The following is a 16,784-nucleotide window of genomic DNA, read 5'->3' on the forward strand; positions in this document are numbered from 1 at the left end:
AGTCAAAGGCATGTTCTGCTTCTGCTAATGGTTGTGACTTTGCCAAGATGTAAACCAATAGCGAAGCCCGCTAGACGATGGAGGGCGTATGACTATAGAAACGGACATTGAATGTAACTTGAGTTCTATGATACAGATGAAGCCGTCTAACTGTCATGCACCAGGGCCTGTCTTCTGCAACCGTGTTGCAAGAGGAGTTGACTAGCAATAGACTACCAGCACAATAGAGATGGTCGCTAGAGGGTGGAGCACATATTCATATAACTGAAGTCACGTTCGGGTAACTACTATTCCTCCGACTTTGGAATTTGGCCCAACATTTGCTGATGTGTTGCAGGTTGTAAGACCCAGCCACACAGCCAGGTTTTCAATAACAAAAATGGAAATGTTACTCCGTATCAGTATATTTGTTGTAATATGAATGATCTTCAATCATTTACACTATTTACTTTAAGCAGATTTTCTGTTATTACAAAGGCCCCCTGTCGGCCACTTGACCCAGTGACCGGAAGTCACGCAGTGAGATGAAGCCTTCACCATGGAGGTTGTGAACAAATGAGTTCAGGAGCCTTGTCAAGAGGTCATTTGGACTGACATATGTCGGGACACCAAGTAAATGTCCCAGAATTCCTCGTAGATGTGTCGTCGTGGGCTGTTCCCACACGACGGAAAAGTCACTCTTTTATTTTTCAAAAGACAAAGAGCTCAGGCGACATAGGACACTGCATTCATCGGGCGAACTAGTCGCCAAAGAAGTTGTGGTCCCTCCAGTGCAGTTCACTTCGATGCCAGTTTTGAAGGCAGATGCCATTCCGAGCATATTTACTAGGACTCTCTGTGCATCCAACAAGAAACAAGCTGGCGACGCATTGAGATACAAACTCGAAAAGAAGGTTTTATAAAGCGGGGACCAGAAAAGCTTATACAGTTATACAGTTGCACAGTACCGCCATTAAAACACGACAAGTTCGGCTGCTCGGCGTCAAAATGTCTTCATTAAACTCGCTTGAAAATGAGTGAGTACAGGAAACATATTGACTTACCTTCTTCCCGATGAGAACTGACCAAAAATGACATATGTGGCTCAACATGAGTGGATGAACCGGAAGGAACTTTTAAAGTCATGAATTGTTTCCAATAAGCATTTGCACCATGGTAGAGTGGACGATGAAAGCACACAGGGACTGTTGAAATAATTAACCGATTATGTCGCCTAGAGGTTTTATGGGAAGCTCCAGTTTTTTAATTCAATGTAATGATCGAAATGATTGGCACAAGGATTATTATCTGATGAGCACCTACAACTTTCACTCAGATGGGGATTATTTCTTTGCATTGTTCAATAAAGAGCAGTGTTTTTGTAACTCCCATGTAAAACGGCATTCTTATTTTGTCAGCAAATGAATACAGTAGCAGAATATAAAATATAAATATCGTTTCGCGCAGACCTACTCACTAATTTGCAAGTAAACTGACGATATTGTGTCTTAGCCACATTGCTAACCGTTTGCTAACCTTGCTCGATTGCCATTTAGTTATCCCTCATCTGTACAGTTTAAATCAGATATAACGTATTAATGTTACGCATTGCATAATCGCTAATCATTATAGTGGTATCAACACAAATTCGCATGTTTTTATCTTTTTTTGTGCGCTGAAATCACTAGTATCACTCCGCCATGTCGGCAGGCTGGCGGAAGGATACGGAATTTAAAGTCCCTGCAGCGTGTGCTGCGTGCTAACTGCTGCACGTTACTTCAGCTTCCTTCTTCACTGTTTTTCTCTCTAGAAGTCGCACTTGGTAGTTTCTTTTTAAAGCGACAGGCACATATGATTTATGCATTTTACGTATTCGAGGTGAGTTAGTTTTCCGTGACTTAAAACAACAGGGATATGTAATGTAAGTGCACTGTGTAGTTAGCAGTGGCTAGCATAAGCTAACCTAGCCTTGCAGTCTGATGTATAAGTTTGAATTTCTTTGATGTTATCTATTCGGAAAGGAACTTTTTGAGAAGTTTGAGAACGTAATAAAACGTTTTGCAGTGCAACAACGTTTTGTTGTCATACCGAATTGTTTTCACATTTAGTTTCTCAGATTGATTTAATTGTTGCTGTTAGTTAAATGTTTAAAGAATTCTTCCGTTATTATATCAGTTCATATTGTTTTTATATGTAAGCCTCTGTCTGTTGTGTTAGGTTATTGTGTCATCACGTTGCTGTAATCCTTGGTTACATGCAAGTGTCTTATGTCCCACTGGGTACTGTAATAAGTAATATAAGACTCGTAAAGTTGCCCATAAATTATAAAATTACTCCCTTGTCTGTGGTACACGTGGAACTTTTGTGTGTCTGTTTTCTGTTAAAAGTGTAATGACATGCTGCATTTTGCTTACTAGGATTTCGGGACAAAAATACCATGCAGAGCAATGAAAAAATGATGGAGACGGCACCGTGTGATGGTAATACTGAAATGAAGTGTCCCAGTTTAAAGAGTTGTTGATTGTATAATACAGTAGGCTGAGTATAACGCCTGCATCAGAAAACAAATGCTCACGCTGCTCAGTTGATTCTGGTGTGTGTCTATCCATGATAATATTAAAAAGGACTGAACCACGGTTTTCAATGTTAGGAGAACATTTTGAAATTCAGTTTATGACAGGATGTGTTCTTAGCTCTGCAGGGAGAAGAGGAACTATCAGACTTCAAGGAAGTCAGGACAATCCGACTCCCATGTCAGCCTGTGGACATCAATCACGCACGCACCTTTCCAGTTCAGGTAAATTTAGCCAAAATAATTTACTTTTTTTCTATGCTTTCTTGTAAATGTGTTGCCAATTGTAAAATAAAACTATTTAACTATTGACAGTTACCAGGAATGCCACTGGGCTTTACCATTAATGGGCAGATGGTTCAATTGCATGCAGGCAAGTTTGTTAATTTATTGTTTATTTCTGTGTGAAGAAATCAGTTTGTCTAAAGAGTGATTTTTTTATTTTATTTTCTAGGTGGCACTACAGAGTTCAAGCTCAACTCTAATCCTCCTGGTTCAGCTACTGGTTTCACCAATGTCCAATACATAAACAAGAATGTGATTATCAACGAAGAAACACCGGAGGAAGAAATGGTTCCAGTTATCTCAGGTACTCCAATGCTAATTAAATAAAGAAAACTGTAACCTGGTGTTTGGTTTCCACCCTGCATGGGTGATGCAGTGTCAACAACTCCTGTAGTCAGGAGCAGGCTCTGAAGTGGTGAGAACAAATAACCAGAGTATTATTTTCTTTCTCATTCAGACATTCTCGTGTTCGCTGTACTTTATTCCTTTGATTCCTTAGATTTGGAAATTAAGTTAAGTTGTTTATAAATAAGCCTCTCCAGTTTTTGGTTGAAACTAGGGCTGCAACTAACGATTATTTTCCTTGTCGACTAATCTATTCATTATTTTTTCGATTAATCAACTAATCGCGACCTATTTTGAATTTCTGTTTAACTTGAATTTGCTTAAATAATCTCACTGTGATACTCAGACACCATACATTATTAAACAAGTATATTAAAATAATGACACATAATCCAGGAACATGTATAAAAACCCTGTGAAGCATGAAGCATAAAACAGCTGACAGAGAGCTCTTTAAAGTTCTTTAAAACTGATGTCGTTATTGGTCCTTGAGAAGAATTAAAAATCATCACTATGCACATATGTTTCCCTTATAAAATATCTGATCAACGTCCACATCAAAAGGTCTTATTTGAATAATAATCTAAAACGATCATGTTCAGTGTAGCTCCCTAGTTCTGGTTATTATTAGTAGGAGAAACACTGAGGACACTTCACTACATCACAAGTTAGCTTCCAGAGGATGTGATATTTTCTCACTGCCTCTGAATAACAACCAGTTCTTGATGCCCATCCTGCGGCCCATGTGTTTACACCGACAGCAACACAACGGATCGACGCACAGATTTTGACGTCAACAAATTTTTGTTGTCGACGTTATCGATGAGGTCAACTAATCGTTGCAGTCTAGTGGAAACCAACAAATGCAATTTATTCCTGAAACTCTTAATGATAACTGCTTCTCTGGTTCAGGTGTCTTCTCAGGTCAAGCTGCTAAAAAAGTCCTAAATGACCTTGACTTGAATGTCAATACTCAGAAGAGCCTGACGCCCACAGTACCCAAGAAAATCCCTGGCACAAATACCAGTGCACCTGCTCAGGCCACCAAGATCTTCCATAAAGGTGATGAGCGATACTGGAACATTCTCATAAGGAAACAATTCTTATGTTGCTCGTGAACCATGATGTCTCTTGTGTATTAAGGCCAGCTGAGTCACATCCCCCCATCGACGTGTGGTGTTTGCATGTCCCCATTCAAAGTGGTCACAGAACTTCGTGGGTTCATGTGTGTAAGTTGTATATAATTTCAAGCTCAACGTGTGGTATTAGCCCCTTACAACCAATGCTTCCTCAATCCTCCTTATTCAGCGCTGCAGCCCATCCATACTGCAGAGTCTAAAAGCTCTTCGGATAGTGAAACAGGACCTGTCCAGCAGGGAACGAAAGAAGAAAAAGAGCTCCAGTGATTCTCGAAGCCGCAGGAGGGTGTCACAGACTCAACTGCAGATTTCAGAAGTGAGTGTCTCTAACTCCTTCATCCCACAAGAACACAGCTGACCCAATATCCATTTAAGCACTTGATACTGAGTGATTGAGCACCCAACAATGGGTTTTGGGCTTACTCACTCCTGAGTTGAGGGTGACTGATATTTTTGGGGGACATTTTTCACTTATCAGCCTTCATCGCTATCAGCCTCCTTGATATCGGTCCCTGCAGATATTTTTTCCAATTGCACCGTCTTGCTTTAAGAATATAGCCTGCCGCTCATTTGTGCCTTTGTCCTAGTGCAAGTGAAATCTATTGCTTTTTATAAAACCTTTTTTTATTTTTATGTCATTATAAGGCTTCCATTCAAAACATACAATTTAGCCTTCTGTGGTTAGGTTGGGCATGTTTTTAAAAAAAAACAGTTACCATGAGACAATTTAATGCCATTACCCAGTGCCTAAAGCAGACCGGAAACATGGATCAGCCCAGTGAGGAGGCAAGTTCGCTGCAGAACCAAGAAATGGACCAGGTAAGGTTTAAAACATTTATGCAAAACAATAGTCTGTTTTTATTAAGGCTGCATAACTGTTAATGAACCTGAGATTGTAACATTAATGAAATATAATGTTGCCTTGCTTTGATTTACCGTTTGCTAGTGTGACTGTACGCGAGCTGTTTTATACATGGTCATTGCGTGGTTATTTATTTTTTTAATTTGCATCATGACAGACTAAATCTCATATAGCCTGCAGTCACCTCAGTCAGTCGGTCAGCTGACAGTCGGTAAAAAAAACTGTCTTTCGTCAACCCTCGCATCAGACCCTGTTGCTGCGTTTTAGATGCATCTGGGAAATCCTCATATTAATCCAGCCGGAGGAAGCCTGTTGGCAGCCCCATAATAATGATGCCCTGAAGCGTGGATTCTGGCTATGAAGTTAAATTAGTTCACAGTCTAAAATTCTGGTTACCTCTGTATTTCTCACTCTCTGGTCAGATGAACCGGAAGTACTTAAGTACTCACGGCGCCCCCAGAGGTTAAATAACTTGATAGTACTTTCTCTCCCCCGCGTGTAAAGCTGCAGAAGTGACAGCATCGGGCTACTGCCTGCATGATGATCATAAAACAAAACCAAAGGGGTCACTAATGTCAATTTATTTTTTCTAATTTGTTACAGATGTCTGGTCATAAAAGTGGACTGAAAAGTGCGGTTTGGGAGCACTTTATAGAACAATCACCAGGAACTGGGTTGTGCAGAGTTTGCGTCTGACAATCAGCCGTTCACCATAGTCAGTGACCTTGGATTTAGACGTCTTATGGATGTTGCTGAACCACGCTATCGTTTAAAGAGTGAGACATTTTATCGCAGTGAAGTAATGCCCTCCATCTGTAGTCAGGTGAAGGAAAAGGTCAAATCCATGCTCACTCCGAAGTTTGCTGGGAATCACTTGTCTTTCTCTACTCACTGTTGGACAGGATCAACTGCATCATTGATGAGTCTTACCTGCCATTTTATCAATGCCAAATGGGACCGGCAGCAACTTGTTTTGAATACAAAAGCCATGGATGGACCTCACACTGGAGAGTACATCAATGAGATGTTCTGGGACGTGCTGGAGGAATGGGGTGTGGATCTGGAACGTGCGACTCTTGTTCTGACAGATGCGGGGTCTAATATGATCAAAGGAATGCGTTTAGCTGAAATGGCAGATTTCAGTTGCTGTTATCGTACATTGCAGGGCGTTGTTAGTGATGGAATTGATAGTCAGACGTCAGTCATGAATGTTATTGCCATGATTGAGACCTGCGTGAAACACTTTTCTCTTTCTGCTGTAGCCAGGAGACATCTGTCTGAAATACAAAAAGACCTGAACCTTCCTAGTCATGGAATGATTCAATCCACTCCAGCTCGTTGGAATTCGACACTTCACATGTTGGCCAGAGCACTGGAGCAAAAGCGAGCACTGAGCATTTATGCTTCTGAGTATGGGGGGTTTACATCTCTCAGTGCTGACCAGTGGCTGATAGTTTCAAATCTTGTTGAAACACTTAAACCAATAGAGGAAGCAACTCTTCAAATGAGTCACTATGAGAGTTCAGTGTCATGCGTGATCCCCAGTGTTCAGGTTCTGAGGATGATTCTCAAAAATGAGGAGCTGTCCACACTTGGAATTCAGACCATGCGGCAAGTAATGGTGGAGAGCCTCAATCGAAGATATGCCAAAGTGGAGGATGTTCCATATGTGGTACTTGCCTGTTTACTGGACCCTCGATACAAGCATCATGCTTTCACTTTACCGGGCACACTTGCGAAGGCAAGAAACTGGCTAATGGAAGACATACGAGACATGAGAGAGACTTCTACTAGAGAGGTGGAAATCAATGAGCCAAAAGAAGAAATACAGGAGGAGCTAGGAGATTCAGCAGCATCAAGTTGTGCAATACGAGTGGCTCAGCCACCACTAAGAGGACTTGTTGAACAGATGTATGACACTTTACTTGGAAAACACACACAAACTACCTCAACCACTATCACAACACTTGAGGACGAGCTTCATCACTACCTGCAAGAGCCAGTTATAAATCATCACGATGGAAATCCACTGGCTTGGTGGAAGCAAAACTTGAGTAGATTTCCTGTGCTGGCTGAGAGAGCAAGAAAGTACCTGGGCCCTCCTCCTTCATCAGTCCCCAGTGAACGAGCGCTCAGTGTGGTGGAGGCCTTTCATGAAAAAACACAAAGACAGCTTTTGGGAGAAAATGCAGAAACACTCAGCTTCCTTCACTGTAACTTGGTCTTCCTAAATTGGGATTATTAAGTACAGACACACACACACACACGTGGGACTTTCTAAAACACAACCAGACATTGACATTTTTGTTAATCATTGGTAGATTCATTCCTACTTTTCTCTCTTAATCTGTTGGCTAGGCCGGTGACTGCATTACATGTTAGGGTTATTGCACGATTTTTTTCCAAGTTAGTCAACATTTCTCTGTTCAACTTAGCAATAAAACCATTCTGTATAAGAATGTATACTGTGTATTTTTTTTCTCATGGAAGGTTTGCAAACAAATTAATATCTGCACTGTCATTTTTTAGTAACAAAGCCAAATCTGATATCGGCTTAATATCGGTTATCGGCTTTCCTAAGCCACCAGATATTAATATTGGTATCGTCCCAAAAAAAGTATATTGGTTGACTCCTACTTCTGACCTTTAATGTACCCTCTCTTTTGTCTCTTGCAGTCCAGCGTGTCCCCTGTTCTCAAGTCTGTCAAGATACCTGATGCAGCCCCTTCAGAACCAGTGATTGGTGCAGACCCAGGCTCTCCCATACATCTCCTCGAAGACTTGCACGATCTCCCTCCCCTGCCTGAAGGCAAACTCGTAGCCACAGTGGACGATTTTTATTACAATGCTAATGGTGGCCCAACAACTGATGTTCAATCGCAGTACAAAGGAACATACAAGTGCATCCTCTGTTTCCAAAGGTTGTCCAGCAACATTGAGTGAGTCACGCATTAACTTTGTGTACTTCATAGTTAATTGATCAGATTTTTAAAAAATGTTCTCAGGATTTAGTGATCACTAGATCAGTGTCTCTATCATTCCTAATAAAATGTTATCAAAGGTAAGCTTATTTCAAAAGTGTGTATTAAGCTGTTTGTAGACCTTACGGTTCCCTTGGTGCCCTGGTGTCGGCTCGTAGTTTTAAATAGGTGGGGGACGCCTGAACTGAAGCTTCCATCTGATGGAGGTTAGATGAGAATATTGGATTAATCTAATATTAAAGATGGAAACTACAGTAACATTATAATGAATTATTTCCCCGTTTCCCATAGCTACTAATATAATACGTCCCATTATGCAAGTCCCTGTACAGAGGAGAACCTTTTTTTAAATACAGTTATTCATGATGGAGGCAATTTGATTAAGTTTTTTTTTTATTGTCCATGTAATTGTGTTAAGTGTGGGGAATGCTGAAGAAAACACTTCTTTTGTGTCTTTGGTTGCAGGCTAATGTCTCATATGAAAACACATGCCACCGGGTCGTCATTATCAAAAGCTGTTCCATCGTGTCCTCACTGTTTGCGGTTATTTAAGACACCATTCAAGTTACAGTGTCATCTGAAGGACGTTCACTGGAACCATCCGAACCCAGGTTTGTCTTCTCTCATAGTATATGATCATTTCATGTTTGTTTTGTTTTTATTTGGTTTAAGAATCTTTTCAAGTTTCATGTCATGTTATCCACCAAAACCAGAAATAGACACTTCTTCAGCCACGTGTTACCAAAAAGGTTTCAGTAATGAAGTGATGTTTTTACTTGTTTGACATGGAAAAAGTGTATTAACAGAAGGTTATTTTCTCCTCAGTGAAGTGTAAGATCTGTGAACTGGTGTTTGACAGTGAACAAAAATTCCTGGTTCACATGAAGAACACACATGAACCAGGAGAGATGCCCTACATCTGCCAGGTCTCCTAACTCACATGTGATGGTAAATCTGATGGTTCCTATGTCTCTAACTTTTTTATTGTATGGTTTGCTGCAGGTGTGTAACTTCAGGTCATCGTTCTTCTCAGATGTCTGGTTCCATTTCGAAGAGTTTCACGCCAAGACCAAGCACCTGCTGTGTCAGTACTGTCTGAGAGTCCTGCACAATGGCTCCTGCTACCAGCGGCACTTCATCAGACACCAGGTACAAACTCCAAAATCACTCTTCTTGATGGGAAGTACTGGGACTAATATAGATGTGTTTGAAACTGTATCAATGATGCAAGGCTTTTTATGATTTCTTTTTTTCTCTTAGTTTAATGACTATGAATATGACCTTTATGCTATGCTTTCATGCACACACTATCTTCATCAACATAAGGTGGTGTGTTCAAAGAAGTTGTAATTTTTTTGTTGTGCATTCAAGTAAGAGGTTGTTGGTCTCTTTTAATGTAGTTTGAATTTGGCTTTCCAGTTTAAGGTCAAACCAGGTTAGTTCTAAGTTGCATTTTACTTAAGCTATCAATGTATGGAAGCTTTGTGTTAAAATCTATTTGCTTTGCATTTGGGTGTGTTATGTTTACTTCGAAATGTAATATTTTTGGTTTGTTAATCTCCAGAAAAAAGCCCTGTTGAGCTGCGATCAGTGTCGTCTTCACTTCCTCTACGTGAAGGACAGGAGTGCTCACAAACTGGTTCACCACAGCACCCATGTCAAACCCACCCATTTGGCCAGACTCAGACCAGGAACAAAGGTATGTGCATACATGAGCTAGACCGGAGACCTGCCTGTGACATGAGGAAAACAATGGTTGTGGAGTTCACACAGAAAATGAGACGACATCATCAAACCCATTTCTTTGAATTGGGGATTATTTGTGGTTTGAAACTGAATGACAATATATTGAATGCATCTCTATGTGCAGGTGAGTGTCAGGGTGTACTCCAGGGAGGCAGGAACGGTCAAGTCAGTCCAGGATCAGTCAGAGGTCGGTGTCAAACAAAATCTTACTAAATCAAAACCAGTGAGTCAATGTCATATTTCTCTAACTTCTCTTCTTTTGTTTCATTTTAGGGCATTTATGTAGAGGAAAAAGTGTCCATCCCAGAAGATACAAAGAGCAATAAAGAATGCCAGCTAAAATGTCTTCCGTTCAACGTGGAGATGGAAAGGTAAAATGACCCCCCCCATATCTCCCTTCCATCTTGCTCGGCAACATTTCCCATATCTATCCCCTTTAGCCATGGCTTCTCTCAGTATGTTATTGAGGCTGGCCTTAATACAGGCTATTCTTCATTCACCGCATAATGATATTGGTGAATTAGGGTGGACTATCATGGCTCAACCATGATGTTCTTTTGTATTCCAGTTCTGTCAGGAAGGATGCCGTCATATACAGCTAGATATGAAGCCATTGAGAGAAATACAGTGGTGAACTGGAAGAAGCCATTTAAAGAGTGTGTCCAGTTAGCTGAACAATCTCTATTTCTTTATCTCCTCGTTTAGCGACAATGACTTGGGTCCACCTCATTGCTGTGTCGAGTGTCTGAACAGTATTCAGGACTTCAACTCTCATTTCCCATCAGTGGTCCGCTGCTCGTTGTGCAGCTTCAGTACATGCTGCTCCAGAGCATACGCTAACCACATGATAAAGTAAGTGTTCCCCAGGAGTCTGACATCAGAGGCTGGTGATGGTGGTGCACTGACATGGTGCTCTTGTTGTGTCAATGCAGCAACCATACCAACACCAAAAGAAGGTCTCAGTACTGCACCATATTCCAGTCCCCACCGAGGTACGTGAATTTGTCCTGCCCTTCACTATTCCAGTGTTCATTTAAATCAGCAAACCTATAAGTTGTGTATGTTTTTTAGGCTTAGAAAAAAGTTGTCATGTGGAATTTGCTCTTTTCAATCCTGGAGAGGCGATGTGATGGCAAACCACCTGCTGGAGGAACAGGAGCACTACTGCGTGACAACCTCAGGTAACGCACTGAAGCAGACAGTTCACCAGTACCTGGAAATCCAGTGTGTTTTCTCAGTAGAGAATACTGACAATATGGCTCATCATGGCGTGAAACCAAGAGAATTGAGTTGCCACCAGATCAGCTCTGGCTGTGCATCTTTAGTGGAGCTGAAAAACAGATGAGAGGAGGCTTGAGTGTGGCATTAAAATAAAACATCAGTTAATTTGAATGCTTTATGTTTTTAATATTTATTTTAATTGATTTTAGTTTGAGTCTATCTTTTTGAATATAGTAGGCATAAGACAAGAGATTTTTCTCTTTTTTTCCAACATAAAAGCAGAGAACCAGATGTCTGTTTCAGTGAACTGAGGAAATCCTCAACCAACAGATGGCAGCCATAGCTCCTGATTGCTGCACTCTCTAACTGCAGCGTCCTCAAGGAGTAAAGTATAACTGATTATTTGAGCTGGTTGTTTTCAACATATGTGGAGAAGTGTCGCGGAATGAATGTGTAAATAAATGCCATCCCGTACAGTGAAATGAAAGCTCTCAGGACCCATAGACCAGTCTTGATTAAATTATTTCTTGTCTGAAACTGAATTTTTATGAACCACCGCAGGGGAAAAAATTAGATGGGGAAAGATGCATTTTCAAGTGGACCAGGTTTGTTTGTGTTAACACATAAAAATGCTTCACTTTTCCATAAAAGCGTTCATGAAAATGATTCACTTTTCAGAGTGGAGTGTTGATGAGCAACAGAAGCTGACTGAAACGGAGGGTCACCTGGCTGCCAGGTAAATCGCTATCTTCACTGATAAAGGAGCCACATTTCTCATAGTAAACCAACTTATTGTACTTATTTTTATCAAACTATAGGAAACGAACATGCCACTGCCATAATAAAACATGTGCTTCCTTGATTTCGGACGAGTTGATTCATACCTCTCCCGTTTTTGTGCACACACTCAATCGCTCTGGCAAGCGCCACTATTTAGTTAGCATTTAGCATTGCTAGGGCTTTCATTAGAATCCAAAACTTGGTGACGTTAGAAACGACCAGCCATCTCTCACTCTCACGTCCATCAATAGACTACCAGTACTCGAGTGGAGTTGAGGAAGCATCAGGTTTTGCCGTCGTGTTTCGCAGATTTCCATCTCACCCCAAACTGCAGAAAGTTTGGTTAGCTGCCTTGAACATGGATGCAACAACACTTGTGAAGATTCTGAAGAAATGGCGGGTTTACTCCAAACACTGAGCAACGATGTGTAATGTTAGCGTCTCCAAATGGGATTCTCTGTAACACAAGCCGTGCCTTGACTAAGTGTTCATTTTAGTATCACTGAGAAATCTCTTTTCACCATGGAGATCTGCTCACAACTTGCCCCTCCCCTCTGCTCATGCAGTTGAGAAAATGGGAGCTACGAGAAAAGTGTCCTTGAGCAACGGATAAAAGTTCCCAAAAGACAATCAGTGTCATGGACATATTTCGGATTCCAAAAAGGTCATGTCATTCTTCAGTGCCTCGAGAAATGATTTTGGTTCATGAGGTCAAAGCGACAACCCAAATACACTTCATTGGACAATTGATCATTCAAGATGAATCCTGAAAATCGCATGATCGAATGCACGCAGGAAGACGAGAGAGAGATATGTGTCCACGTCTCAGATCAGGGAAGATCATATTTCATCATGGAATGGCAGCAACGTGACTCTGGGAAAATGCGTGCAGACATCATTCACCTTTCTTTATGAAAGATCAAATGGTGCATGGTCTTATTTCTCACATGGATTACAGCTTAAAATGTATGTGGTTGAAACAAGCTCTGATTTACCCTGGTGTGATCTCGTCCACTGCCAGGGTTTGTTGGTCTTTTTAAAGGCATCAAGTATCACACAATCTGGCCCTCCTTGTGTGACCACTCTGCTTCAGTCGAAATTGAAAACTCAGTCTTCATATGTGAGAAGGTTGAATTCTTCTTTTATTATGGAAATGCGTTTCTCCATCAGCACTGACAAGTCACCGTGTCGAGGTTCCTTCGTTCCCATTGAACTGGTTTCTCCTGATCAGACATCCTCTGAGCTGTCAGTTACCATCCGCTCATCCCTGTCCTTCACCTGCCGCCCCGCCATGACCATCAAGTTCAGAGACGTTCAGAAGCCTTGGAGCATCCAGGTGCGTTCACCTCATCACGTGGGACAACATGGACGCCATGCTGGTGTTGACTTCAGTGCTGGTCTTTCCACAGAGAAACGTTGCTGACACTCCTCCTTCCGCTCCCAACATTCAGCTGAGGTATCGCGAATCTGTGCTGCTCTTCTCACTCCTTAACGGCGTCCCTCGGGCGGCCCGTCTCTTTAATCGGCGTCCGGTTGAGATCTGGGAATGGACTTCCGAGAGGAAGAAGAAGTTGGCTTCATGTGAGTGGCAGTGGAACTCGGAGAAGCTGGTGGTGTGGCTTCTGAGTCGGTGGGAGCAGCAGCTGCATGTCAGCCAAAACCTGCTCCTGGATGAGGCCATGAAGATTCTAGGGGAGAGCAATGTCATGATTGATCGCTTCAGTTGGGCGGTGGACTTCTTGCTGTACCATCGCTTCCATCTCCACAACAACAGAAAGTGCCTCTTGCCCCAAAACGTCCGCAATCAGGGTCAAAATTTAGTTCGGTCTCTTTGTGCAAAGGTCAGAACCAGCTCGAACCTCCCAGTGTTTTTATTGCTCACCCTCAGTTTAATCAGTGCAACTGTGTTCCGTGGCAGGTCCAGAAAGGTGATCTGACTCCCCGCTCCGTGGGCTTCATGGATGAACTCCCCATCTTCATCCACATGGAAGGCTGGACCTGCAGCCTGTCCAACTTCCACTTGTTGGGGCTGCCCGGAGAGTTGCCTCTGTTTGAGGTCGTGGTGTCCGGACTGGCCGACGGGACCTTTCTCACACCGCTGCTTTTGTTCAAAGGCAAACACAATGTTCTTCCTGAAGGGTTCCCCAGCAATGTCTTTCTGCAAGCTCAGCCTCAGGGATTCATGGACGAGGACCGCCTCAGCCTCTGGACCGACAAGGTAGGCTTGTCCTCCGCTCCGAGTGATTCCACTCCTCAACTTTCCTGTGTCCCTCTGCAGGTGTGGCGACGTCATGCAGAAGCCAACCCTCAGTCTCTGCTCTTACTGGACGTTCACTACGGTCACCTGATGGGCAAATTCCACAGCAGACTGTCTGACATGTCGACAGAGTTGGTCTTCCTCCCTCCGTCCTGCAGCTCCCTGGTGCAGCCCCTGGATGTCTGTGTGATGCCAGTGCTCCGTCACTTTCTGCAGGTGCCACCTGTGATGATGGTCTACCATGCAGTTGTCCCTTTGGTTCTGATCACCGCTTCTTTCAGGCCCGTTGGACTCAGTTGGAGTCTCAGGGGGGACTTGAGAGTCTCAGCCTGGACCAGCTGGCTCAGACCATGACATGCTGGCTCAGCGAAGTCACGTCGATCCTCCGAGCACAGACGCACTTCCTATCCAGGTCGGTTTTCCCATATTTTCCATGATGATGGTTTTAATTTTGAACGGTTGTGGCTCATGCAGTGGCACTCACTAGTTAGTCTGTTTACGTGTGCGACGTGGGGACTCTAGAGTCTCCTCCCTGGGATTTTCAAGACCCCTAAGCTGATTTGTAGCAGTGGGGCAGAGGCTGCTTTTGAAGCCCTGTTATGATAGAAACGTGGGTTATATAAGACACGGATGTGGTCATCTTCACAACACCGCCATCAGAGTAGGAACTTTTAGCATTGGTGCTGACTCTCTGGAGACATTGTTGTTACCACCCTCACCTCGTCACACAGCTGCAGACACCCGTGCTGCGGTCTGAGTCCAGACGCGCTGTGTGCTTGTTGGAGATGCAAATAAATGAGTGTAAATGAGTGTCTGCATAAGAACAATCGCTGTAGCTGCAGCAGTGGATAAATTAAGCGCCCCTTTTTGTCCTCTTCAAGGTGTTGCAGCCAAGACTCAAACCAAACTGATGACAAAATACAGAAGCATGACTTCATTCATGTAGACTTGGTCTTGGTCTCGCCCCAGTCTCTGAAACTTTTGGTTCTGGACTTGGTCTCGGGTCAGTTAGTCTCAACGACAACACTACATTCACAGTCCCGCCCATGAACTTCCACCTCATGGGGACGAATAAAAAAATATGTACGTGAGTCAATGCTGAGATGAAAGATATTTTCTAGCTTGAAATATGCCATAGATCTCACATATGATGTCTGAGAATTTCAAAGATACATTCTAATGCCACAAGAGCAGTGCTTTTCCACCAGCACCAAAGTTACTTTAGGTTTTGGGTGATATGGAGTATTGAACTACAGAGCTCTGCGCAGCAGGCGGGACAAGCTCTAGTGAGTCACGGTAAGTGTTTGATGTCAGCTAATGTTTATATAATAGTTTAGTACCTTTAGCATCTGCCTTAGCACCAGAGCAGTTGGATTCTGCTGTGATGTCATACATGCCACGCTTGATTTGTAGTCCCAATAATTACGTGTTTTCATATGCAAATAAATTATACAGTTTGCAATCGCACCGTTTTAACAGTGGGGGGAGCCAGAAACAAGCGTTTTCGGTTTTGCTTGAAGTGAGTCAAGTCTGGTCAGTCAGTGGTTTAGTTGGTAACCGTATCCTGTCTGCTGTTCTGATGATGTGACGTGGTCTGGTTCTCTCTCTCGCAGGTCGTTTGCTGAGGTGTGTCAGCTGCAGCCCGACACTGACTCGGAGGAGGTTGCCCAGCTGCTCCAGACTCTGACAGACACTCTGTGTCAGGAAACGGCTTCAGCTGCAGGTCCAGCTGGTGGTGATGCAGCCGCCCTGCGCTAGTCCGTGCAGTTGCTCTGGATGTGTTCCTGAATGCCACATTGGTTTGATAGTCCAGCTACAGTTAGGCTCAGTGAGACTAATAAACTGGTTTTGTAATAAAAGCAACAACTATGTCGGCTTGCGTTTGTAGTGGAAGGGAGTCCTCGGTTTGGACCCCGGCTGACTGGGATGAGTGTCGGAGCGTGACGGAAATGTGACAACGGGAGGCTCCACGCTGCTGCTGCTGACTGTCGCACACAGCAGCGTGTGTCCAGGGCCTCGGGCCATCGGTCGTATTTCTGGTTCTGGTGTCAGCGTGTGAGCGACAGGTGTCAATGTGATCCGAGCAAAGCGACAGGTCTGGTTGAGACTCACTGGAGTCCAGCAGGAAGGTCTGATCTGTCTGCACGGAAACAGCAGAATTTCCCTCCAAATGTTTCTGTTATAGCCGTACATTCGATCGTCATCTGGGTGAGTTGGCTGAGCTGATTTTTCACAATAGCGAAGTCTGATCTCACTGATGAAGGTCATCAACTGACCCTCTTTAATATACTTTTTTCTCAACTTAATCTCACCATGTTGCAGATGAAAGTCATGCGTCACTACTGTTCCCAGTAGTTTGGCATTATCTTCTTAAAGGGCCAGCGCTCGGTGCCGGCGGTGTGTCATGTGACTTAGGTGTGTTTGATGTGGCACCTTCAGAGAGTCTGCTCCGGGCTGATAACACTTGGGTTCGGAATGACTTTTCATTTCAGATCGCCGGTTGAAGGTCAGGAGAAACATCTGCAGAGAAACAGGCTTTTATTTTGTGCTTTGGTCCTGCGTAGACCTGAAGGGACGGATTCTAAAGGTTAGGTGTCATAGACTCTCACGACACTTA

General features: G+C 43.1%; 1 protein-coding gene across 4 annotated transcripts; it reads left to right on the forward strand.

Moving 5' to 3' along the window:
* Positions 1-1,708: 1,708 nt before the first annotated feature.
* Positions 1,709-16,022, forward strand: pogza (pogo transposable element derived with ZNF domain a). Of its 4 annotated transcripts, none has more exons than XM_053864097.1 (26): positions 1,709-1,857; positions 2,397-2,459; positions 2,673-2,776; positions 2,867-2,924; positions 3,006-3,140; positions 4,094-4,243; positions 4,325-4,410; positions 4,490-4,636; positions 5,065-5,139; positions 7,859-8,121; positions 8,629-8,774; positions 8,989-9,089; positions 9,166-9,312; positions 9,728-9,862; positions 10,034-10,096; positions 10,183-10,280; positions 10,615-10,761; positions 10,842-10,901; positions 10,981-11,090; positions 11,809-11,866; positions 13,081-13,246; positions 13,320-13,751; positions 13,829-14,128; positions 14,189-14,383; positions 14,449-14,579; positions 15,781-16,022. In XM_053864097.1, the coding sequence occupies exons 2-26, from the start codon at positions 2,417-2,419 to the stop codon at positions 15,923-15,925; spliced, it is 3,495 nt and encodes a 1,164-aa protein (XP_053720072.1). In that variant the 5' UTR covers positions 1,709-1,857; positions 2,397-2,416; the 3' UTR covers positions 15,926-16,022. The 4 variants fall into 4 exon arrangements, with proteins under 4 accessions (XP_053720072.1, XP_053720074.1, XP_053720073.1 ...); XM_053864098.1 differs by having other exon boundaries at positions 1,776-1,857; positions 2,681-2,776; XM_053864099.1 differs by lacking the exon at positions 5,065-5,139.
* The last annotated feature ends 762 nt before the right edge of the window (positions 16,023-16,784 follow it).

This window comes from Synchiropus splendidus, chromosome 4, assembly GCF_027744825.2.
Source record: "Synchiropus splendidus isolate RoL2022-P1 chromosome 4, RoL_Sspl_1.0, whole genome shotgun sequence".
Lineage (NCBI taxonomy): Eukaryota > Metazoa > Chordata > Actinopteri > Syngnathiformes > Callionymidae > Synchiropus > Synchiropus splendidus.